Here is a 26,707-nt window from a genome sequence, read left to right as displayed (position 1 = left end):
AGCGATAACAGTTGTTCCTCCGCTTTGGACAAGACGAAGTCTGTTAAATTGATCACTGTGTTGAGTTGCCTCATTGGGGTTTGGTCCAGTTTCTCCGGGAATTTCCCTTTGCCGCGCCTCGCTTTGGAATTGCGTTTTTGGCTGCTGCTCTGCTTTGCTTTTGTTGTTGAGGGTTGCGGAGGCGCAGGGAGTATCTGCGGTCCTCGCTGACAAAATTCAGCTCATCCACCACGGAGAAATCTGTTAATTCACAAGCCTCCGTAGAAACCACGGATCTGCTGTCTTCGGAACCGCTATTTGAGGTAAGGGATGCACTATCTAATTCTATGGCATCATTGCTGGCGTTTGTTGGTGGGCCCGTCGCCTGCCCGGTTTTCTGCAATCCAGACATGGCCTTTCTTTTGTAAGAGTCATATTTACGGGCAAAGGTGAAAATGCGACCTGTTGCATAGTCGCGCTGGTCTCTCGCAAATTTTTGAATTTTGCGCTCCTGAATAAACTCTTCATATTTTTTCAGACGGGTTTCAATTTCCTTTCTAGACTTAACGATTAGATCTACTTCTCCCGTGGCTTCTATTAACCCATTGATCCTTTCAATTTCCAACAACAAAGTCTCTCTGTCAGACTGGGCATATTTAATAAGGCTATGCAACATGTTTCTGGAGGCTTGTAAGTTGTTGTCGGCCCATTCTTGCAGCATTTTGGGGTCCGGATTGTCATAGGTGGGAACAATTAATACTCGCAAGCCCCTGGGTACGCGATTTGCGTCAACATATTTCTCCAAAGACTTTTTTTCCCACCATTTTGAAAGCTCATTACGAAGTAGCTTCTCCAACTGCTTCAATAAATCTTTCACATTGCTATTTGTTACAGTGCCCTGATTGGGTGCAGGCGGAGCTTCGTTAACCGCCGGTAGATTTTCGTACAGCGCTTCAGCTGCCGTTTCTCTGCTCTTGAGCGCGTCACTGGAAATCAAGATTGTATAAAAAATGTGTGTTTGGCTTTATGTTGATATTGCCACTTCACTATGAATAGACGGTGAAATACAAAGTTTGTATTGTATTTTACTGGAGAATTATCCCACAAATGGCCCGCTTTCATACAATGCGCTGCAAACGCTGAGGCAGGCGATGTCTTGCCGGAATCGGCGTTCTAGGCTCACACAGGTCAGCCGACCTCGCTGACTCCCCGAACACCACGCCGATCAACAAAGCACTGCCGTTTTCTGTGCAGAAAGTCTCAGGAAAGCGGGGGGCCCAGCACGAAACTCATCCGAGTTTAATTACGATACTCCAAGGGGTAGCTGGCTGTACGAAACGTCGAGCCTCTTGAAAAGTGGGCAGGTCCTGCGAAGCCGGAAACAGCCAAAATCCGGTGATAGGAATCAACAGCACTCCTCACCGCTTATGAAGCGGCAATGCAACAGGCGCGGACCTCTTCTCTGCCAAGTCAGTTAGCAGAAAGCTAAGACGCCATCACACCGTCTATTTCAAAGTGGAATATTTTATTTAGACAAAAAAGTGTAGAGCTGATGCTCTCCCTGACGCGTTTCGCTCCCTCAGAGGAACTTGGTCCCATGACGCGCCCACAGCAAATGAAACAATAAATAGTGTAAAGCAAGCTCAATCACCCTTAAAAATAAGATAAAGTGCATAATGACATCAATTGACATAGTATAAATTGCATGTTTCAAATACCACATGTATATACAGATATTTTACGCGATTAATGAAAAACCCAACTAATATATATGACATATTTCCTCTTTATATTTCTTTGTCTCTCCTCTTTTTATTTTAATATTTCTTAAGTGGATATCACAGTTTTTCAGGCAGGGCTAACAAGTCGCTTGCCTGTCCCTCATTTCATCTGCAGTGCATCCCATCCTCTAAATCATAGTAGAAAGCTGTTGTCTATAATGTATCATTGTTTCAACATTACAAGAGGACCCGCATGTTGGTTCTAAATGTGGCAGCCAAGCTGGAATTTGAAAACAACAATAGACCATTTACAATACCTCTGCAAGACCGACACCCTCTGCTTTATTTAGTTTCATTATTGCAAACATGTTTTTCGTGTTTAGATGTCAGCATTTTTTATTTTATAATCCAGAACTTTTGACATTATGAATGCTTGCTGTTCTGGGAAATGAGTTACTTTTGAATACTAAAACCTTGTATTTGAAAGCAAAGTGTTTTTTCTTAAATGTTTGGGCACAAAATATTTACATTTCAGCCAAATAATTACAGCAGAAATTTCTCCCTTCTTCTCTTTGATAACCTAGGCTGTTTCAATGGTGTAATATGCCTGATGGTCAAACATTCAAGTGTCAATGAGTGATGGTACTGATGTCTGTATATATACAATCTGTAGATATGCTCTTTAAATCCTAAGGCTATATATTGTTTTTATTTATCTATCATACACTTTCCAAGGAGACTAGCAATCTACTTGGAAGGGGCACTTTTGCAAAATGAAAGGAAGTTAAGATCCTATCAAAAGCAATAGACCATGTGAAAGTATTCTTTCTATATTCTACCACCAATATCTTTTTGAACACTTGGTATGGAAATTGTCCTGAAAAGTTCTTTGGAGGGGACTCAATACATCAGAGATTTGCCAGTCGTGCATGGTACACCAAGGAAGTGTTGGAAAATGTCATGAGTGAGTGAGTGCCCATTCAGATTGCATGACCTTCAGCTGATGAATGTAAACATAGTACTGTAAAGTACCATGTTCAGTCTCTTTTATTTAATACTCTTGAAAGGAAAGAGAACCTTTTAATAAAGTTAGTGGAAGTCACTCCTTGGCTTGTTTTTTTACTAAGTCTGTAAAATTCAGGGCAGGTATTCTTTCCCCACTACCTTAAAGGATCAAGGTAAAACTGATGTATTTATGTAGGTGTGTGTGGAGGGGGGGTTCAGCATGCACATTTTCTTTCTCATAGTTCCTTAGGTTTTGATTAACCTTGATGTGGTAGCAGAATGAAATTCGTATTTGGTAGAGTATGAATACCTTATACTGGAGCAGCCCACTGCAAGAACATAGCTTCAGGAGATTTGTTTGGTATGTAACACTCTTAAAATAAATCCGTTTTTGACTTGGTAGTTTCATCTGGGGGCTCTTAGTTGGTTGTTCTATGTCTGTGTCGGTACTTCTTGTCGTTATGATTTTGCTAAAAGGTGTTGCTCATGTTTTTGGATCAAGGCTTAAATATATATTGACCGGGTCACTAACAAAGTAGCAAATCTGCACCCATAGAATTAGTCCTTGAATGGATGCAAATATATTACTCCTTAGAATTCACAAACTTCTTCAGTAGTAGGCTTGGAAAGCTATGCTAGCCTCAAGTTTCCAGTCGTACTACTAGCAAGCAAACACCCAAAAGGTGATGGATGGGATAAATGCTTGCCAATAGTCTAACCACTGGCCTGATTTAGGATTTTGCAGACTGAGCACAGGCATATAGGGTGATGGAGGCTTCACATCTGCCACACAGCCTTTACTCTGTCTGCCACATTTAGAGATTTCAGCCAGCCCAGTGGCTCTCTCTCTACATTGGCAGGAACTACCATCATGGGAGCTTCTGTCAATGTAGGAAAAGTTTGACAAGTGGCTCCAACAAACATCACAGCTTGCCATCAAACCTTTCTAAGATTTTTTATTTTTCCAAAACAAATTACTCACACATGCTTTTTTCAGATCAAACCAGCTCAGCTACAAAAGCCCAAAGCTTTAGGGCTGTCTCTATAATGAAAGGTGACTGACACATGGGCTTCAATTCATGGAGAGTGGTCTAGGAAAATAATCTACAACATTTACCTAGTGAGCCCTAGTGATTGTTCTTCATGCCCTGCCACGTCGCTTTGTCAGTGGAAGATTGTAATACTTGATTTAAAAAGAACATTCTCCACCACAGATTACATTTTTAATGTGCCATTTATTAAAGTTACTGTTAACATGGTTTATTTTATGTTTGCAAATGTACAGGTAAATATTGTGTATTAAACTGTAAATCTTTGGTTTACCTTCATTAACAGAATGACAAAGCCACACCTCTACATTTCGCAGCAACACAAGGAGCAACTGAGATTGTGAAGCAAATGCTAACATCATATACAGGGGATAAATCAATTATTGATCTCCCTGACGGTAATAAAGAAACACTACTTCACAAGTAAGAGTTACATTTTTTATTTTTCTCTTCTTTTAGAAACTGCATGCAGAAATTAACACTTAGGGGCTCATTACGATCTCGGGTGGGAAGCCTCTGCCCAACAGTCGGAAGCTTTCCGACCGTATCGGAGCCCTTCCGACCGACTCGGTTGGTTTACAGTATGACCATCTGATTACGATGTTTAACAGTCGGAACATTTTTAAGAACAGTGGTCCCTAGGTAAACAACAGTAAAAAGGGGGGGAAATGAATATAGTTCCAGTCAGTACTATATTTGTATAACTTGTCCAGCTGGACAAAGGTCAGATATTTATTATTGTAAATTCAAATAGGAACAATACAGACAAAACAATTTGTAAGTGGGACACCAGCCTGCAGACAACTAAACCAAGATGGACAAACAATGAAGAACACAAAAGGCTCAGGCAAAGCTGTAGGTTTGTTAAACACACAATTTTCAATGTAACACACAAATTACAAGAGAACACCTTTACACATTAAAGGCCCTATGTAGGTAATCTCGATTTACCTACTCTTAAATACCGAATCATACCGATTCGGTATTTAAGAGTAGGTAAATGGGATGTAGGCAATTCAACTTTTGAAATTACCGAATCGGAATGATTTGGTAATTACCGAATCGGTATTTACCGATTCGGTAATTGCCATTGATTCCTATGGGCCTCAAGGCCCATAGGAATCAATGCCAATTTCCAAATTGGTAAATACCGATTTGGTAAAATTACCGAATTTGCAAGGGGGACAGGGTGTCACTTTGACACCCTGTTGCACCCCTCAATTGTGCATGGGTGCACATGTTGCTGACATACATGCCCTTAGAGCATGTATGTCTGCAACATGGCAAATTTTTTAAAGCAAAAAAATGCTTTTTGAATTGTTTTCATTATTTACCACCAACTTCTAGTTGGTGGTAAATAACGAATTCTTAAACCCTTGTAGCACTGATTACAGTGCTACCTACATGTTAAATTACAGAATCAGTAATTTTACCGATTCGGTACTTTACAGAATCGTAAAAATTACAGATTCGGTAAAATTACCGATTCTGTAATTTAACATGCCCCTACATCTCATTTTACAAATACCGGTCGGTAACGGCCGAAATGACCGAATATCGTCCGTTTCCGACTGGTATTTGCCTACCTACATCGGGCCCTTAATGACAAATTAGAGCAGTGTATAAGGGGTATTGGGTGTCGACGGCGTTTTGATCCATATATACAATAAATGGATCATCATCAGGACATTTAGAATAAGCATGCCTGTGTGCAATTACCTGTAATAAATGTTGGCAACTCCGGCATGGATAGTACCAAATATGGAACTGAGGGCATGAATGGTGAACAGCCAGACCAAGAAAAATACAATCAGAGGTGTAGGGGAACTGGACCGCTTAGAGCGTCAAAGGTAATGCTGCGGTATTAGTGAGACCCATCCAGTGAAGGGAAGGGGTAGGCGCGATGGCTTGAGTATCCCAATGGGGGAGGGAGCTGCAGCGCGTGCTCCAAATTCCAGATATAGGGTTATGCTAGGTCGTGTTCCTAGGTTGGAGACAGTAAATGCCGGAACATAAACAGTCTTGTCATTCCGACTCGGTACCAATCAACCCATGAAGTATTTCTGTCAGTTGGAACTGCACCATAACCCGTTATGGAAGGCGTTTTCGTAGGGGATTACAATGTGGGTTCCCAACAGACTTTACACACCAGCCTTACCAACACGGAAAAGCTGTCTGAAAGTGACTTAGAGGGCGCTGAGCAGTCCCCCTAGCTTTTGTGGTTTATGGTTAGTGGCAGAGGGGATCCTGCCCTGTTTGGCAGATACCATGGGGTGCCTGCAACAGGGTGAAGGGTGAAGGGTTTTACACACACACCCCATTTCCCCATAGGAGCCTGTGTTATGGCCGATTCTCAGGCGTAACATGAGCTCCCATAGGAAACAATGGGAATCCGACTGAATAGTGCTCTGTCGCCTCGTAATCCGGCGGTCGGAACCGCCGACTGCAAGTCGCTCGGTCCTTAGTCAGAGACTGTGTCGGGCGGAGGCATTTTACCCGAGATCGTAATGAGCTGCTTAGGATGTTAATTGCATCCCATGTATATCCTTTATTCCATGCAAATCCAGGGTAACACTCTCATCAACAAGAACCTCTCCATATCTGAGCGTCTAAAAATTGATGATGATCAGAGATGCAAACATGTAAACATGATTCTCGTCATTTTTAGTCTGCATGACAGTATTTATTTTTCTGCTATTTTGTGGACTGTATGTGTCACCATGTGGTTATTTGTTCTAACATCATTTTAGATGTATTAATGATATTCATGTACTTATTGTTGGACCTGGCCTTTTTGCAGGGTTGTTACCAAACATTTTGCCTTCCTCCTGTATTTTGTCTGACCTGTTTTTGTTGGTTTAGGACTCTGGGCACCTGGATCAGTGCTAAAAGTCATGTGTTCTCTCCTGTAAACTAGGTACAATTGGTCTACACCTGTTTGGCATAATACATTTACTAGTAAGTCCCTTGTACAGTGGTATCCTATATACCGAGGACCTGTAAATTAAATGCAACTGGTGGGCCTGCAGCTTTGCTTGTGCCACCCACAGAAGTAGCCTTTCAAATCTGTCTTAGGCCTCTCCACTTGCAGGGTCTGTGTGCACAGTTTACTGCCCCAATAATTTGGCATTTAAAGTTACTTGCCAAGTTTGGAAATTCCCTTTTACTACATATAAGTCAGCTTTAAGGTAGGCAGTAGGTAAAAGGTAGGACATGTTCCTTTGTTATGTGGCATGCCCTGATAGGAATGAACAGCCTATTTGGTTTCTCACTGCTGTGAGGCTGCTCCTCTCATAGGTTTGCATTGGAAATTCCCTGATATGTATTTTAATGGTAATTTCTGATCTGGAAGGAGCAGCATTGCCATGTTTGGTATGTTTGGAATAATGGTGATAAATCCTGCTTATTGATGAAAGTGGATTTTTCCTTCCTTTTTTAGAAAAGAACAAGTGATGGACAGAATGCTGGACAATGTCTCCCCAGTACAGAGATCTGGGCCTATAACCATTGTTTTGTTTGCTCCCAATGCCATTCCAGTTGAAACCCAGCCTGCAAATCAGCCTTGACCCTGCTTCAAATGGGAATAGTTCAGCCCGAACTGCCAAGCCAGGTTCTCCCTGGAACAAAAACAAGAATATTTGAAAACAGTTTCGGGGTATCAGCCAGCCAGAAATACCTCTTGCTTTTGCGAGGTGTCAAGCTGTGCATGTCTCTGTGTCAGTGGCGCACCAATGCACCTGCCTGATAAACAGAGCAACCTTTTCTTCACTGACCATATAGTCCTTGGAGAGCCCTGCGAGTGAGGTCTCTGCAATGTCAGCCAGCTGTATCAATGGCAAACTAGGGTGATTCCAGGATTGCTAAACAAGTGGCCATGCAGCTTTAAGTCCTGCAATGGGTGGGCATGGCGCTGGAATCACCAGCATGGGCAGACCTGGAGAAGCTGTACTATAACTGACCCTGGATTGGCTGTGGCGAGTGTCATTGCCATCTGAAAAAAAAGTTACAATGGCCTCCACAGCATGGACAGGGATACACACTTGTCTTTTCTTCTCAGCTAATTTGTGTGGCAAACTTCATTCTTGCTCTCTCTTTATGGCATATGTCAAAAATGTCTACCACAATTCCACTCAAGACAAGCCTGATTTGGGCTGAGAAGGGTATTAAGGTAATGTTTGATTTATTAGAAGACAGCCCAACTCTTCTGTTTTCATTATTGTATGAGGGTTGTTTTTGCATTTTTCAAGATCAATGTTGAAATCTCAAAACCTGGAGTATCTCATTCCCAAGCTTTTTTACCTTTTATCCATCAATTACTCAGAAGAGGTCATATGGCTACAAAAATCTATACAACTTTGTGTAGCACTCTGATTACCCATTGCTCACCTTTTAAGAATAGGTGGGTATCATTTTTGAAAGATTCTGTTAATCCCTCTCTGAGAAAATTATACCACTCATGGTTCTTTTGAATGTGTACCTATGCCCTATGTCATTGCATTTGTTTAAATAGAAAGAAGCTCCTTGAGGAATTATTTCCAATATCTCAACAATTTATATTAAGTCTTATATAAGTACTTTACTTCGAAAGAAAACATAAGCAACATGGCATCTTCATGACATTTTTATATTATTTAGAAAATACTGTTTCAATTTTTCAGGATTCTAAAGGCTCAAATAATAGGCAACAAAAACAACACTACAATTTCTTGTACATTTCCTGTAGTGTAGTACACCGTTGGTACAATATGTAATATACAAATATATACATAGGGTGATCCTGTACATGTAATCAATTAATCCAAAAATACAATATATACAAATCCTTGTTTGGATAATTGTGAACCAAACGGTGTATGTCATTGCAAACATGAGAATATTAGTGACTGCTACTTCTTGTTTGACATGTCTATGTACAATGGACATTTTTCCATTTGTATGCCATTTATTTATTCTTTGTTTTGTAAACTATAATATTTTAGGTAAAAACATAAAACAACAATGGAAATATAGCAGTCTGTCACAGTTTTTACAAGTGCATCATCGAAACTGGAATAAAAAGGATACATCAATCAGAACAAAGCCTCTAATCCTCTTGAGCCTACCTGCAAGAGAACATGTATGCATCATATCAAACAAGTATTTAAAGTCATAACCCTCTTCACTTCTTGGCATGCAGAAGTATTGGTGTCTCTAAAGGAAGATTGGAGGGCCACATTGTAACCCCCAGGCACTCAGACATTATCTCCATATTAGCCCAGGATAATTTCTCTATGTATTAATGGATGGACTTGTTCTGCACAGGTTGTAATATTGTGCGAGCAATCCATGGAGTCATTACAAAAATGACACAGCAAAGCCGCCAAGGAGGACAATTGCAGGTGATAACTAATAATATCTTTACAAACAGCGAGACGGAGGTTTAACCTCAAGTATATCCCTCTAGAGATACCTGTAACACTCAATCCTACTTGGAGTCAACTTGAGCAGAGACAGAGTGTAGTAGTGAACTCGTATCAGTGTAATCTGATAGAACTACAGCTAAAAGTCCTAAATAAAGTTTTGGGTTTTGTCCCTACGTGAGGACATGATCTCTTCAGAAAAAAGAGATGCCCATATTTTTCGGTATCATAAGGTTAAAAACCTTTTTTCTAGACAAACTGTCTAGAGAGACTGATGCCATTGATGATACTTGAGGTCGACACTTTTATAACACTGAATTTCATTTATGGTAAAAGTGCTGAGGAAAATTAGTTGATTAGGAAACAAGAAGCAGACTTCCTAATTGAGACAAAACAGATTGTACCATACTTTTATGTCCTGCCTAAGATACACAGGGGCTAGATAGCACCACCAGGACCCCACTTGTGGAAAGGATTGGCTCAGCCTTGGCACCACTGTCCACATTTGTGGATTTGTTTCTGAGGCCCCTAGTGAAAGAGATGCCATCCTTTGACAAGACACCAAAGATATGCTCAAAATTGTTAGTCAGATTGACAAGACTCCAAAGATTTGTTCAAGATTGTTAGTCAGATTGAGTTTAATCCAGACTCCCAACTACTCATGACGCTAGACGTTGAATCTTTCTTCACAAGCATTCCCCAACAGTTCACTAAGGGTACTTGATGTGCTTTTTCAATGAGTGGAATGAACCTGAACCTCTTTGACCTCACATGAATTTGTGATAGATTGTGCCCACTTTAAGATTGAGGATGAGTTGTAGGCAGACTATACATCTATGACTTTGGAGAGGAATATATCTACAGTGAAGACAATCCATTCCTGGACCACATAAAAATTTGGAAACAATATATCGATTATATATTTGTGATCTGGCCAGGTACAGTGGGCTCAGCGAATCAATTTGCGAGATGGATCAATGGAATAAATCTATACTTGAGGTTCACAATGACAGTGAGTAAGAGTGAGATATCTTTCTTGGATTTAGAGATCAGTCCACATGAGAACACATTGCAAAGTGAAGTGTATTACAAGCCCACAGACAAAAACAATTTACTTCAATATTATAGCAATCACCCAAAACTACTACAGGATATTCTCCATGTTGGTCAATTCCTTAGGTTAAGACAGACCTGCACAGACTGAAAGGATTTTAAGAAAAATGCAGAGCTACTCACTACAAAATTGAGAGAAAAGAAGTGCCCAAAACAGATAATTTCAAAGGCACAGAAGAGAGCCTACAACACCTCTAGAGAATCTTTGCTTGGCACCCCATATAGACCAATGCCTGAAAGATTATTTTGTGCAGCCACATTGGGAATACATTCTATGAGCAGTCAGAAAATAGTTAATAAACATTAAAACATTTTGACACCAGGTCACTGAAGTGCGAAAAACCAATGTTTTCATTTAAGCAGGGCAGATCCACCAAAGATGATCTGATACAATCTCAACCAAAATCAAAGTTGACCTTGAATAATATGCCTGCTCAGTAGAACCTACCGGCTTTAACTGGCCACTCTCCTTGTGGTCACTGCAGTATATGTAAACTGACAAAAAGAGTGAAACAACTGGACCTCAGTTTAAAGACACCATAGGTCCAGAAGATGTTTACTGACTGTGACTTTAGAAATGTTTTGTATTTACTGACTTGCACATGTGGGCAAAAATATGTGGGAATGGCCACGAGAAAAATAAAAACTCAAATCAATGACCATCGCAGCACATTCAGGTACCAGAAGAGCACAACAAAATTGATGAGACAGTTTCATGAGAACCACACTATAGATGATTTCCAATGGTCCATCATTGAACAGGTGGCATCAGTAAGTAATAACAACTTCTTGCTCAGAACAGGGGCTTGAACGATGAGGTCCAGTGGTCCCAACTTTAAGACCAAGGCACTGTTGTGGCATATGAATGAACAGACACCTTCTGCTGGTGGTGTTGGTCAGGGATGCGGTATATTCCACTTTTCAAGATACATACTGCCAGGGTATGTGATGTACACTCACATCAACCCCTGGCTCCAACGGTGGGTACTCCGGTTTATGGAGCATGTTCGCCACACTTAGACGTTACTGAGAATGGTTGTACCTCTAGTGGAGCCTATATATTTAGGTGATCAGATGCAGGCTTTCATATGTGATGATCCAGATTAAGGTGCTTGTGAGTGATTAGGAGTAGCCACTGTGCATTGGTTCAGTAGGGTATTTGTATGACCGCTCTTCTCCTCCTTTAACTGAAGCCTGCTGTCTTAGAGTTTAAAATCAAGAATAACATTCACTACTAATAATTTAATTTCATCTACCTATATCCATAGCCTATTGTAGCAACACTATGGGTGAAAAATTCAGGAAGGCTGCACAACTAAGTCTCACAGAGTTTTAGTGCTGATGATACCTGCCAGCATGGTTCATGAGCAAGAAACTGAATCTTTGGTCATGATAGGGATGAGAGGAGCCTCTCCCTCACTTGTTCTCCAATCAATCTACATGGTTGGTTAGCCCAGTCGCTTTTGAATTAAGGATACTGACAATTACCGATGGCTGATGGTTATTAAGTCTCACATGGTTCAAGTGCTGATAAACCCTGGTAGCATGGTTCATGAGCTAGATGCAGCATCTCAGATCATGAGACCGATGAGAGGAGCATCGGCCCTCTTTGTTCCCCACTCAATCTAAATTGGTGGTTTGTTCAGTAGTTTAGGAGTTATGAATACTGAACTACGTCTCCCAATGTTCCCAGAGCCCAGTGGCGTAACACAGGCCCTGCAGCCCCGTGGTGCGGGGGGGGCCCTAGCTCCAGGGGTCACCCTCAGCACAGTACTTTGGCTGGAGATTTCTTCATTGAGTCAAGAGGGGGACCCTCCACGGGCTTTGTAGGGGGCACAACTGATGGAGAAGCTCTCATCTGGCCTCCCCATTGTCAGGCAAAGGAGAAACATTTCTTTCTTCTCCCAATGAATTAATAGACCTGAATACTTCCCAAAACTAATGATTTACCCACAGTTGGTGAGGGCATGTTATTATTTGGGTTTTTTGACAAATAGGTCTATATCATCAATATTGAGAGAGCGCGAGTTGTATCCACCTGGGCGGGATAGATATCCCATAATGGAATCTTTCAGCCTCAATACACAGGCTAGGGGCTCCAATGCCAGAAAAAAATTAAACAGTGACAAAAAAAAGCATCTCTGTCGAGAGTCTCTACTCTATACTAATCAGGAAGCTGCTAAATAGAATGTTGCTTATCCAGATTCTGCCGCATGGGCTGCGGTATAACAAGTGGATCATCCAAATGATGTGATTGCCTATTCCTTTTTTTTCCGAAACCATATCCAGTGAAGTCCATTCTAGAAAATCAAATACTTTTTCTATATCCAAGAAAGTAGCAACAGCCGTATTATCTGAATTATTCTACTGCATCATCTCAAAGCTGCAGAATGTGTCTCTACTAAGAATTCATCCAACTTGCTCAAGGACAACAAATCGGTTCATATATGAGGCAAATTTAGTCGCAATAATTTTTGCAAGAATTTTATTGTACATATTGAGAAGGTTAAGAGAAGCATATGACTAACATCTAGTACAACAGTAACTATTGTTTTTCAAATAATGGAGAGCAGTCAAGCCACCTCAGGGGCATCACTGTATAGATTCAACAGGTGTGGAGCTAATCTACCTTTACAGGTTTTATAAAATTAGGTAGTGAGGCCATTGGGGGCTAGAGATGTACTCCCGGGACGCTATCTTTCAAAATACAGAGCACTTAGTATAGCGCATGGCTCACTCCCGTAGGAGTAACTTGGCACATTTGAATTTATTATGTCTTTAATATCTAGTGGGGCGACCAATGGTTCTCTTAATTTCTCCCTGATCCAGGCAAGTGCCATCGCATGTAAGTAGGTCACGACCTCATCAGGCCCCAGGGTGTTCCTGTCTCCAAAGGTTGGAATAATATGAAATGCACTTCCTCCATGTGAGCCTTTTTCCCTCCTTACTGTGAAGAACCGTTTATAGCAGGTCTTTCTGTGCCTATGAGAATTTGTTGTAGGGTTTTAGTACATCGTTTTCCCTCACTATAACGTTGAGCACAAAAAAGTTTGCCAAGTTATTTAACCTCTTTATCCACCCATTCTCTGTATTATTAACAATGCAGGCTTTCCTGTGATCCATTTACAACACAGCAAACTCTGCCTCTTGCTTCTGTAGCTGCTGTCACATATAATTTATCATTTGCATTTAAACCTTAAATTTCTCCCATATTGTAGAGTACTGAGCTACTGGAACCCAAATTGCTATAAAATGATTCTGAAATCAGGTTCCTTGTTTCCTCACAGAATTCTCTATCATATAAAGTCCTAGAAGGAAACCTCCAACCCATCCAGTACGGCAGAGACACTGGAATGTCAAGCACCGGCATTACCCTAGAGTGATGCGAGAATGTGCATGGGAGATATTTAATATCTATAGCCCAGTGCCTGGCTTCAGCGCCAAGGAATGAGTGACTGATGAGTATAAGGAGAGCACTTTCTCTCAACCCCTCTTAATCCTCCAAATGTCCTGCAGGCCCTACTTGGCCTAAATCCATGTTAGAAACTTCAATTTTTTAACATAGCCAGCAGCTGCTGTTGCACTCAATCTGTCTAGTAATGAGTCAATCACCAAGTTAAAGTCACCCCACATATCAATTGTGAGCTCTCATAATTCTGCATCAAGGCATCTTGCTTCTAAAATGACTGATGTCACTTAATATTAGAGTCATACATGTTAATATTAGTACACTTGTGTTCACATACAGACCTGGAAAACACTTAGATTCTCCCCTCATGATTGGTTTGCATTTTACCTGGTGTGAAGTGGACAGACCTCCTAATGAGGCTACTTTTATCTCTTGCATTTGAGCTATATGACAAAAAAAATAGCCCCATCTCAGTACAAATTTGTGCAGACACTTCAGTCCACAATGTGTCTCTTGTTGGAGAACTCTATAAATATTAAATCTATCCGGGTAGACTGAAACAAACCTCTCCTTCTTGGAGTTAGTAAATCCCCTAATTTTCCAAGTTAGACATTTAAAGATAAAAGGATCAAGAATAAGTATATGTGAGATGCACAGGAGTATATTGCAGCACCATTAGATATTCTAGTTTTTAGATAAGTTAGATACCAGTCATATCTATACTAATATAATAAAGAGAGAGCCCAAACCTTTGAGGCGGGTAATCTCAGGAACTACAGCACCAATCACAACACCCAATACAGCGTTGGAAAGGGCAGTTGCAGCAGAAGGACATAGGCTATGCAGACGCCCACCATATACATTTAAAAGGTAAAAGAACCGTGTCAGCAAAGTAGTCCCTTGTGGGCGTGTCTGCATTGTGCTGGGGGCATGACAAACGCTGGGGGCGTGTGGTACGTTCCGCCCTTCATGCCATGTCTCATATCGTGTGCTAATCCACCCTGCTCCCTTTAAATACCCCTACACCCCATAATCATAACCCACCCTTACTCCTTAAAATACCCCAACACCCTTAAACCCTAACCCATCTTAACCCTAAAAATACCCCTGTACCCCAAAACCCAAACCTAGCCCTGAACCCTATAAATACCACTGTACCTCAAAACCCAAACCTACCCCTGAACCCTAAAATACCCCTGTACCCCAAAACCCAAACCTAGCCCTGAACCCTTAAAATACCCCTGTACCCCAAAACCCAAACCTACCCCGGAACCCTAAAAATACCCCTATACCCCAAAACCCAAACCTACCCCCGAACCCTAAAAATAACCCGATACCCCAAAACCCAAACCTAGGGTATGCTCAGACGTGAGTCCCTTGCTCACTTTGCCACTGGATTCAAGCAAGCCGGGCTGAAGACAGCTGGAATGCCAGAATCAGGTCCTCGGAAGCTTGTTTCCGGTCCAGGGAAGACATGGCTTGGCAGTTCGGGCTGGACTGTTCCCATGAGGCACAGGGTCAGACTGATTTGCATATAGCCATGTCTCAACTGGGGTGGCAGAGTGGGCTAAAGAACGGTGATGGATTAAACCCAGATCTTTTGACTGGGTGTGAGTGTTTGATTGATTCAGATGCTCCGTCCATCACCACCCCCTTTTGTACCGCTTTTGGCAGCCATAAGTGTGTCAGGGTATGCTCAGACATGAGTCCCTTGCTCACTTTGCCACTGGATTCAAGCAACCTGGGCTTAAGACGGCTGGAATGCCAGAAACCGGTCCTCAGAAGCTTGTTTCCGGTCCAGGGAAGACATGGCTTGGCAGTTCGGGCTGGACTGTTACCATGAGGCACAGGGTCCGACTGATTTGCATATAGCCATGTCTGAACTGGGGTGGCAGAGTGGGCTAAAGAATGGTGATGGATTAAACCCAGATCTTTTGACTGGGTGTGAGTGTTTGATTGATTCAGATGCTCCGTCCATCACCACCCCCTTTTGTACCGCGTAAACTGGCCATAGCACAAGCTCCCATAGAGAAATGGGAGAATCTGTTCATCCCTGCACTGCCTGGCAGGCAGCTCAGGGTGCCTGCCACATAGTGCGGGAATCAATAGTGGGGCACGATAGGTGCCCCCGGCCCCCAACCGAAGGCTGCTGGGTGTAGGGGACCCTTGTAGGTTCCACCAAAGTTGCTTTCCGACAGGCTTTCCAGACTTGACAAGCCTGTTGGAAACCAACATCGTAATCCGTATCGCCGGCCATAGGGATTACGGTCAGGCCCCCAACTCGCTGATGGGATCCTTGAGCCTGTCAGAATCCAGCTGGAATTGGCCGGCTGGTTTCACTTTCGACCACCTGCATCATAATGCGGCGGTCGAAAGTGAAACCCGCGATGAGACTCGGCTTTCCGAGAGTCATCATATTAAGACCCATAGTGCTTCATTTATGAGGCTCTGGGTCACTTTTACGCAGCTGGTGCGTCACTTTTAGTGATGCACCAGTGGCGTAAAAAATGCGCCTTGTTGCGCCATATTTACAAAGTGACGCATCTAGGTAGATGCGTCACTTTGTAAACCCCTGCGCCACATTATACCTGCGCCAGGTATAATGTATTCAAGGGGGGCGTATTGACACAAAGAAGGGTCGTAGAAGTGACGCAGTGAAATGTATGAGATTTCAATGCGTCACTTTTAGGACGCTGTTGCGTCAAAATCTTGCGCCTGCCTAACAGCAGGCGTAAGACTGACGCAGGCCCTTTCACGTGGGGCTTGCCCCATGTGAAAGGACGCACTGCTGGAGTTGCCTCACTTTTGTGACACACTCCAGCAATGCGTCACTTTTGCGCTTACAGATACGTCATAAATACTGACGTATCTGTAACTCCTAGCGACATGATGGTCCATACATTAAATATGACGTATCAGGAATGTTGCAAGGAGTGCGCACTGAGAAGTGACACATCGCTGCTTTCACGGAGCGATGCGTCATTTCTCATAAATGAGGCCCATAGTGTCTACTTGTCCTCTTTATATTTATACTTTTGAGTAAACATTAGAATACATTAATATGATAAATGCATTGCAAACAATACCATTGCGCCTATTATTAGGATTGCCCACAGATGATCATCAACATTTACCTTTGTGTAAACATGGTACAGAGATGAGTACTTCTCACAGATGCCAACCCTTCCCCCCATTTCCTGCACCTTTGTCACTTGTTTTACAGTCTGATAGGAATCCATATCGTTTTCACCAAAGCAGTTTCCCCTTAAGGAGTCCTCAGACCTTAGCACATAGGCAGAGCTCCCTGCATTGTATTCTGGGAAAAGACTGTTTCAGATTTATCACTGAGGAGGGCAGCATTGATTCAGAATTATTATCTACATAATTCAACTTATAAGGAGAACTAGACACTCTTTGGGAGTGGGTATCTGCTGAATGGCCTGACATTCTGAATATGAGCTGAAGTCTCCCTACAACTCACTGATGTAGTCTGGAGTCTGTCCTCAGTGAACCGTGTTGCTGTGTATTGCATCCAGAGTGGAGTTGCGGGTTGCCAGTTCCCTCCTGGCTGGGACTAAGCCTGAAAGTCCGCCTGAAGCTTTACGGGCGTGCCCTGCTGCTGTTGCCATGTCTCTGTGGATGCCTCCAGTAAGCCCAAAGAGATCATAGAACACTCTGAAAGCTCTGAGACACGTTCTGCCCCTAACAACGAGGTCACTCATGTAATAAATTGAGGATAACTGTGTTGCGATCATCCACTGAGGCCAATGAACCACAGATGGCAGTGGAATCAAAGAGAAAGTCACTAATGCAAGTGCTGGTACAACAGGTGGTGATTTTGTATAGCTTGTACACTTCTCAATTAACAAACTTTCGGTAATTCTGCTGCTCACTTAGCGGCAGAGTTTTGTAGTCTGGCAGTCAGTTAACTAAGTGGATAGCTGGATCTAAACCCTTATAGTCTGCAGTAAGCTGTGTATGCTTGTGGGTTTATATCTTCCGCTGTGAGTCACTATGCGTCTGCTCCACTTATAAACTTGAAGTGACTGTCTGTCCCATTGCTTTGCAGGGGTTGTATGTTCCAACCACCCAATCCCCTGTCGTGCCCAGGACAGGGGCACTAGGACCCTAAGGCACAGGGCAAAGGCCAGGGGACACCTGACAACACTTCCGGTCAAGGGAGGGGGCAGGGACACTCGGGGTAGGACCTCGAGGCAAGAGGTCAGGGTATCTGCATGCTGTACACAAAGAAATAAAAGTGTACCTGAAAAGCCCCCATCGTTTCCTGTGTGTTTCTTGCAGTCTCTGAACACGACATCCCCAACTATGTGTGGCCAAACATAACGGTCTTAACAAAGACTGTGTCTTAACAATGCATGCCTTTACCACGCATGCATTTACAACAAATTTAGTTGTAATGACATTGTTGGTAAAGGCATGCGCATGGTTATGGTTCTGTCCTATCCCCGATCTATGCCCTAACACCCGGCCACCTGTCATGACTTACGTCCCCAGCCCTAAATACACCCCACGCCCCCCACCATGAATCCTAAATGCGGACCCCAGCCCTAAATATGAAGCCCATCCCAGCACCTCAGTACCCTGAGCCCTAAAACCCAGCCCCATATTTGAATTCGACCCGAACCCCCTACCCCTAAGCCCTAAATCCTTCACCCCATCCTGAACCCCTCTCTGCCCTGAGCCCTAAAGCCTTTTCCTATAACTAAAAAACATCCCACCGCCTGCCCAAACTAATAAAACTGCCCCAGCCCCTGATCCTAAGCACTAAGTCCATCACCCCACAACTCGACCATGACCCCCATCTGATATTAACCCTCAAACTTTCACCCTATAACTTAAACCTTTCACCCTATAACTAAAAAACATCCCAGGCCCTGCATCCTAGGCCCTAACACCGCACCAGCCGCAACCCCCTGACCCTAATCCATTAGTCCTTCACCCCAGAACTCGACCCTGACCCCCCTCTCTGCCCAGAACCTTAAAACGTTCGCCCCATGGCTAAAAATACCCCTGCCTTCCCACCCTAAGCCCTAAAACCATCCCCAGCCTTAAAATGCCCAACTCTACCCCCCACCCCAACTATCCAGCCTTCCATCCAAGCCCAGAAAATGGCCTCCCCGCAAAAAAAAAAGTTATATCGAACACTCCAAGTTACTTGTCCGGACAGGAAGCTACTTCAGACCCTCCACCCAGATCTCCTACGCCCGAGTCTAAAGCTCTAACTACCACGGACGGTTAAACCACGCAAATGCTTTGTAAAGGCATATGCGCAGTTTAGAGGTCTCTGGTTACACCTGCATTGTTAAACCACACGTTGTTCAGACTGAATGGTTTAGGCTGTTTGCCCTTTGCAGGAATTGTTGATGCTGTTGTGTATTCTTTCATCTGCTAAGACTTTGTGATGACCTGAGGCTGACTTCTTTAAATGTTACAGACTCCCCATAAACATTTTAGCACAAGATTGTGCTCCCCTTTTGTAATATTGTCAAGTGTATTGTGTTGGTTCTTTGTACGTTCAGTTCTAGTTGTGTTTATAGCTTAGAAAACATTGAAGTACAGTAAACAGGACTGGAACGAATAAGAAAGCCTCACACCGTATATAGTCATGCATTAGGGCAGGGCATAGGAGTAATAGGAATTCAAAGAGTGGTGACAAGAACTGTAAATAAATGAAGAAGTTGTAGTCTAAATGCAGATTTTGTTACACTTGTAGAACATGTGTAAGTTAGCAGCAATGGAAAACTGAGGGCGGTCAAAAGAGAAGAGGTCAATATATGGATAGACAGTGAAAATTCAAAGTGAAAGTCGGGCATGGAACTAGAAATATTATACAGGTGAACAGGCAGCTTGGGAAACATGACAAGGATGGTGATGCTGCAAGCATGACCACATCAACTGTACATGACTTGTCATTGCGGCATTTCATAATGTGTGAAATATAACCCCGACATAGTCAGAAATGGTAAGGGGTCGCCCTATTCTTGTGTGCAATTGTATGATGAGGAATACATGCCTAATAATACCAACATGGCTCACCTCACCTCTACGATGTGTCTCGAAGTGTATAGGAGAAATCAGATGGCACTGTGCCCAAATATGAAACCTACTGCATGAGGTGACATTGGAACAGGTCTCATATGGACACCTTGCAGTGAGGTAAGGCAGTTTACAGTGCACATTATAGTAAAAGACTGTATTCCGGTGGCACCATTGTGTGACTTCAGACCTAGTCTGGAACTTTGTACTCCACATCACTTCCACGTCCTACGAGGGAAGGTTATTTAGGGTCTGTGGCCGGAATTGCTGCTGGTAACTCCATATAAGGAGTAGGAATGGATTATATGCTTGCTTCCCAGAATCCTAATGAGCAGCTTTTCATGGCTGGCATCTTAACACTCACAAGACAGAGGAGAATCAATTTCTGGTCCCATCTACCCAGCTTGTATTTTCCTGGAGGATGAAGGCTAAACATCATCATATGGTTTGTGGAACTTCTAGGATGTATATACAGGAATCACACATGGAACGCTGTATCCTGGAAAGTGAATAAGCAGTAGGGGGCCCTGTTGATGAGTAATTAATTATTCATAAGGATATTTACAATCTGAAAAAGTATGGTTTTGTTATTTTCCATTGCTACTGAAGTCGTTTTTCGCACCTATGGGTAGCAAACGCAAACCACGTTTAGGCCAAAGTAAATTCTGAAACAACTCTTGCCACTATAGTTACATTTGCACTAGTGGTAAATCCATTGACCTCCCATCCATAGCTGGTATTATTATTGTTCTTGTTAGAACTGTTTGAAAAGTTATGTGGGTACTGCTCCCTTCCCCCACTTATATATTTCTGACTAAGTGAGTGAGAAAATGTGTTCGTTTCTGTCAAAAATACTCACAGCTGTCACAATACAAAAAGGTCTCCTGGCTTGTAATTTTAGGATCCAGAATGGTTTTCCAACACTAATAAATTCAATAGTTCCCTAAAATGAGGGCAGTTGGGGTCTGCATGGTATTGAGATGGTTTCAATAGTCTTGTGGTGATCATCCGCCACCAATGCAGACTACTACTGTAAAGCAGAATTTTGGCAAGAGTTAATTTAGAAATCTTTTGCTTAGTTTTATTATCCGTGTTTGTGCTTGCAGGCACATCATACTTGTTGGAAATTGGTTTACTGGTTGACTCAGGTGTGAGCCCTGGTCAAGCAGCTACCACCATACTAGTCCGGGGAAGGCATAAGCAAACCCCAAATTACCCTGTGCTCAACCCCCTGGTAGATTTGGACAGAGCAGTCAGGTTTAACTTAGAGGCAATTTGTAAGGTATATGTGCAACACTTCAAACAGTAAATCAGTATAAACACCACACAAACCTATCCCTCACTACAACAATAGGGCTTCATTTAAAGAATACCAAGACCAAAATGACAAAAATCCAATCAGTAGAACCGGAATCACGATTTTTGAAAGAAGAAACTGCAAAGTAGCCCCTAAAAGCACAAAGCGACAACCAGGGCTTTCTGGTTGTGCCACACCAGGTCTCAATCAAAAGTTCAGGCTACCTCGGTTGAGCATTGGTCAGATACAGTCCCAAATCGGTCCCCCTGAAGTTTTACCTTCTCAAGTTTTGTGCTAGAGTCCTGTTTGCTTAGGAGGGGGCTGTGAGGAGCAAGGAGAGCATCTTGGGGGGCAGTCGACGGTGTGCATAGATCACACCAGGAGTCACAGTCAGGGTGGGGGGCTGGAGCTTAGCGTTGTAGTCCCCTGCGGGCTGTCAATGCTGCTGTCTGAAGAGACGGCAGCTGAAGCTGATTTTCAGTACGAGCGCTATGGTTTTAGTGCAAATTGGCACTGTTTGTGGTCGCGAAGAGCACAGAAGCTAAGCCACACCAGGACCTGAGGGGCACCACTTGAGGGTTGGGAACTTGCTGAAGATGGGTAAGGAGTTGTTGATGAGCCTTTTATGTCCCTTAGGCTCAGATCAGGAGGCCAGCAGACTAGATAGCACATTGAGATCCTGGGTCAAGATAGAGTTGCATGTCCAGTTCTTCTTCCCCAGGCAAGAGGGTGGCAGGTCAGCACAGCAGATCAGCTGTTTTTTTCAGAGGAGAGTGATAGTCCTTGGAGCAGCACAGCAGTCCGTCTTCCTGGAATAGTATCTACAGGTCTATATGTGTATTGAAGTTGTGGTGTCTGAGGTCCTTCTTTTATACCCTGGTGCCTTTGTCTCCTGGTCTCTTAAGGTGGGAGAAGCTTCTAGGCAGTGTCTTTAAAGTACTTGGAATTCCCTACCTCCCCTAGCTTCAAGCTAGCTGCAGTAGCAATGTGGCCTTGTTAGGCCCTTTGTGTGAAGGTGGAGCACAGGCTATTCAGTTGCCAGGGGGGCTGTGCTAAGACACCCCTTTCCTGCCAGCATATAGCCCATTCAGGCACACCTAATCCCACTATTGTGTGACTGTCTGGTAGGAATTTACAAGGTCTAACTGTCAGCTACACCCAGTCATGTGACCAAAGACAGGCTACAGGCACCATATGGCTAAGGCAAGAACATGGCAACTTTCTAAAAGTTTTACTCAAAAAGAGGGGATTGGCCCCAATTCACATAGCTAGAACGGCTGGTAAATACAAAAGAACAAATCGTCTAGCTGACAGCTTACAATGCTGTTTACTACTTCAACAGACTGAGACCAAACTTAAAGTGTCTTGGTCTCCATATTATTATGTATACTCTTTAGACCTGTTTTAAGGAAAACCATTTCATTAGGTTTTGGAGAACAGAGTTAAGAAACACTTTTTGTTTCAACATTGAACACAAAGACAAACTAAGACAATAATCTAAAAATTAGATAACAAAATACGACAAATAAATCAATTACAAGTGAATTCCAGTATTAAACCAGTCATTATTTTCACAGCAACACTCCTCTCGGTTTGTAAATGTGTTAATAATTTATCCGGCGTTTGCTGACGAACAGGAACAAATGTTCAAGCTTAAAGGGTTTACAAAATTTCAAAATAAACCCCTTGCGAGCAAATCCTATTTCCATGCAATTGTTCCCCCAGTGATAAAGCGTGTCGAAGAGTTTCAAATCCTAATCTGATTCTTGGTATTTTATTCAGGGCTAAGACTGGAAAAAATCTGGTAATCAAAAAGAAAAACATTTTGACTTTATTGGTCTCTTCCTAATATCTTGCATTATTAATGAAAATCACCTTTTTGCTAACAGTACCTGCTGAATGTATGGTTTAAATCTTCTGGTCTGAAACACAAATGTATAGCATTCATGGAACTACTGTTACCTATTTTCTTTAGAATTCAGTATTTATTCGTGGGGCAGATATTCAGATTCTAAAGTGGGTAAACTCAAGTAGCATTCATTGCTCCTGTTCAAACCAAGGGACTAGATTTGTGTATACAGATCGTGTAGTCGCACAAAAGTTTTACGCGCACTTCTTTCACAATTCTTCCATCCGTTATGTTCTGGCATTTGGCTCTGACTGAGCCGAACTACGTGACTTCCGGTTAGCTGGTTTTAAGCTCACATTCTTAGGGGACTTGCGTGATGCATTGTGGACCTTGTGATATTCCAGTTGGCTGTAATTTGTCACACATTTAAAATGCCACGAAGACTTTGTAGTGGGGTACGAACTGGGACGAGTATTTTACCTAATCACACTTGTTGGAATAGTTCAGAGTTGCGCTCAACATATTTCCAACATTTCATTTAGACCTGTCATTGCACTGTTGTATTTCAGAATCAAAAAAGCCTCTTTTTGTAGCAACATCGCCTACAAATCTCCTCCTCTTGAGGTTGTTATGTTCACGCACAATACTGTCCATTTAAAATCTTTATCACTATGGTTTGTTTGTATGAAATGACTAACCATCGGGGCATTGGCAAACTTTGTTCTGATTCAAGAACGATGTTGGGCAATATGTATCTTAACCTCTTGGCTCATTTTCCCATTATATATTTTGCGACATGGGCAGATAATTGCTTAAACTACAGTTTTCGTCTTGGAATTCGAAAAACCTTTGGGGAGCCATTTAATGTCGTTATGCTCGTATTCTGACCCTTTCAGGGTGGATTCACATGCTGTGCATTTTTCACACTTATGATGGCCTTCAATCTGTTTAAGATTCCATTGGGATTGTAGATCTTTCTTCTTCAATGGAGAAGTAATCTCGTTGTTGGTTAATACTGGTATCTTTTTTCAATGCAAATAAGGGTGGAAGAAAAGGAAATTCCACATTTTGCAAGAGGTGCAAGTTTTTAGGTCAAGCTTGGTAGCAGTGTGCATGCGCTGCTCGCTCTGCGAGTCATGCTGTATTAGGGTATGTTGTTGAAACGTCTCCCACTCTCTGCCCATATGTATCTTTGGCTATGTGTCATTGTCCTTCTTAAATGGTGGCTTCTGATTTCTAAATGGCCTTGTTAGTCCAGCCTTGGTACCGCCTTGTCTCTATATGTTATGGCCCAGAACGACTGGTCCTTTTACTTGGCTGGTTACACAGCCTGCTTTATCTAGGGGGTGAGCACTATTTTTGTTATTGGTTGGCACTGATAGGGACAATGGCGGCTGCTTTTTGGGACATTGGCATAATGATCGTGGCGCCTAATTTAAGGACACCACGATCATTTTCAATGTTAATATTATTAATTTTTTATGTTGAACGCGGCGTCCCCGTCTAGAACATCACACTCTGTTGAATTTTTTTTTTTACTTTCCTAGTGAGCACGGTGCCCACTTCAGGGACACCGCGCTCTGTGTTTTTTTTTGGTTTCTTAAAACTGAGAACAGCGCCACTTCAAGGACACTGCAGTCGGTCTCTTTCTTTATTTTTTAACTTTAACACTCAGCGGGGCGCCCGCTTCAAGGACACCACGCTCAATGGTAAAGTTAAAAAAAAGCACACAAACACGTGGTGTCCTTGAAACGGCGATACGCTCAGTTTTAAAGTTAAACAAACATTTTCAATGTAATAGATCTTGCATTTACACGAGTTTAAGCTATTGGCATTGTCATTTACAATGCCAATAGCTTAAACTTGTGTAAATGCGAAACATATTGCATTAGATATTCTTGTTGTGTATGGTTTGATGAAATGTGTGTGTATGTGGCCCATAAGTAGGGACACACACCATTTTCTCCATTGGTGGCTTTATTTTTTCATGAGAAGGCAACCTTTTGGTGTAAACCACGCTCTTTTCATTAGATTTTTCAGCAATTTTCTCGGGTATCGTCTGTCTCTCAGTTGGTCAAGTATGGCACCCGCATGAATCTCAAAATCTTGCTTACGCGAACAGTTGTGCCTAATCCTCAGAAGCTTTCCATAGGGTAAATTATCTTTCAAATTCCTGGGGTGAGAGCTTTCATAGAGGAGGATGGTGTTGTTGTCTGTTTACTTCCGATGTAGAGTAGTTCTTGTTGCGGGGATTCTGTGTGTGCACAGAACTGTGCGTAGGAAAACCTGACCTTGGTGAATTGTGGTGTACCAGAAACTCACCTCAGTACCCAGAACCCCTATCCGACTAGCATCAATGTCTCATTCGTTCTCCGTCCTAATCGAAGCTACCAATGATTAGACAAACCAGAACAAGCGACTTAGAATACTTTCAGGAATGGTGGGAAACAAGAACACTCTTTTGTTTGTATTTCTCATCTAAACATGCGTAATCAGAGACACAGTAAAGTTTAAAATGTTTATTTCAACTACGTGCTCTAAGATGCAGTATCTTGTCTAACATAAACAGGCATATGATTACAAATAATACAATCAGCATTGTTACAATTCCATAAAACACAAAGGGGGAAATCATATTATACTGATAGTGAAACAGGTCATAAAGCGCCTTGTCTACCATCCACCCCTTGCTCTAAGCTACGTTTTATAATGATAGAAGGTCTCTAAATTTCAACGGGGAACCCCATACCTCAAAGATCAGCTTAGGTGTATCACATCAAAGGATCAGCCAGCTCTCTTGTAGAAGGAAAGGTTTTTCTTCAAGTGCCTGCAAACTGCATGTTGTATAATAATAAAGGCACTCAAATTTCAGCTTCTTGCAGCTGGATGCATATTATGTCTAGAGCGAATCAACAGCATGCATTGTTATTTGACCTTGATGCTGTGCACACAAGCTGAACAGACAGTAAGTCTAGGGATGTGTAAAGCAGACCTTTCTCGTGTGAAGCAAAGCAAGCAAGTAAACTTAAAACAACAGATATATGTAGTGTGCAAAAGCTGCAAAGTTGCAAAATGGCGTTTAAACTTCTAAAGTGGTTATGCTAACATACAATGTGTGCAGGCAGGCATTCTTCCTCATTACATTCTTAATACGTTTTAATGGGTCTGACTTCAAAATCTAGAAATGTTAAGGTTGTCTTATTTTTTGTATTGGTAAACTGAATATCACTGCAGGTGCATCTCAGAGCTCGTCAGCGGAACAACTCAACAAGGAGCTAATCACAAAAGGGGTAGGGAGCACAGTACCTGACATACTGGTGCACAATTCACCCAGATGCATTGTGATAAATTCAGTGCATTTTAGCACTCACTTTAGTTGAAATCTTTAGAATTCACCATTGTTGGGGCAGCCAGTGGTGTGTATCTCTAAATATTTGTTTTGGGATATTTGAGTAACAACTTAAATTTGGGTATGCGAACAATGCTTTTCACAGTCTTCTCAGATTTCTGTACCACCCGCAGAGTCCATATACATCCCAAAGCTCAACAGCTCAACAAGGAGATAATCACAAAAGCAGGGCAGAAATACACTGCCAGTACGCAATTTGCCCAGATGCAGTTTGGTACATGCAGTGCATAATTACAATACATCTTAATTACTGCCTGTTGGGGGTGAAAAGCAGGAGTTGAAGTGGGGTTAATCTATAGAGAACGATATTCCTAGGATTTTCTACTTTGATCAAAACTGTTTTTATACATTTTGGTAAAGAATAACCGTTTCTACACTGTTAATAAGAGGCTTGAGTTGTTTAAGGTTAAAAAGAAAGAA

The 26,707-nt window shown here is 42.3% G+C and overlaps 1 protein-coding gene across 4 annotated transcripts in view; it reads left to right on the top strand.

The window, feature by feature from the left end:
* TRPA1 (transient receptor potential cation channel subfamily A member 1) overlaps window positions 1-26,707 on the top strand; it is a 913,216-nt gene that overhangs the window by 471,897 nt on the left and 414,612 nt on the right. For all 4 annotated transcript variants that reach the window (XM_086965876.1, XM_086965877.1, XM_086965878.1 and 1 more), the window contains exon 8: window positions 4,041-4,177. In XM_086965876.1, the coding sequence (XP_086822002.1) occupies window positions 4,041-4,177 (137 nt within the window). The remainder of the gene's footprint in view (window positions 1-4,040; window positions 4,178-26,707) is intronic.

Source organism: Lissotriton vulgaris, chromosome 4_1 (genome assembly GCF_964263255.1).
Source record: "Lissotriton vulgaris chromosome 4_1, aLisVul1.2, whole genome shotgun sequence".
NCBI classification, from domain to species: domain Eukaryota; kingdom Metazoa; phylum Chordata; class Amphibia; order Caudata; family Salamandridae; genus Lissotriton; species Lissotriton vulgaris.
Note: the sequence above shows the minus strand (reverse complement) of the source record. Positions and strands in the feature narration are given on the sequence as shown.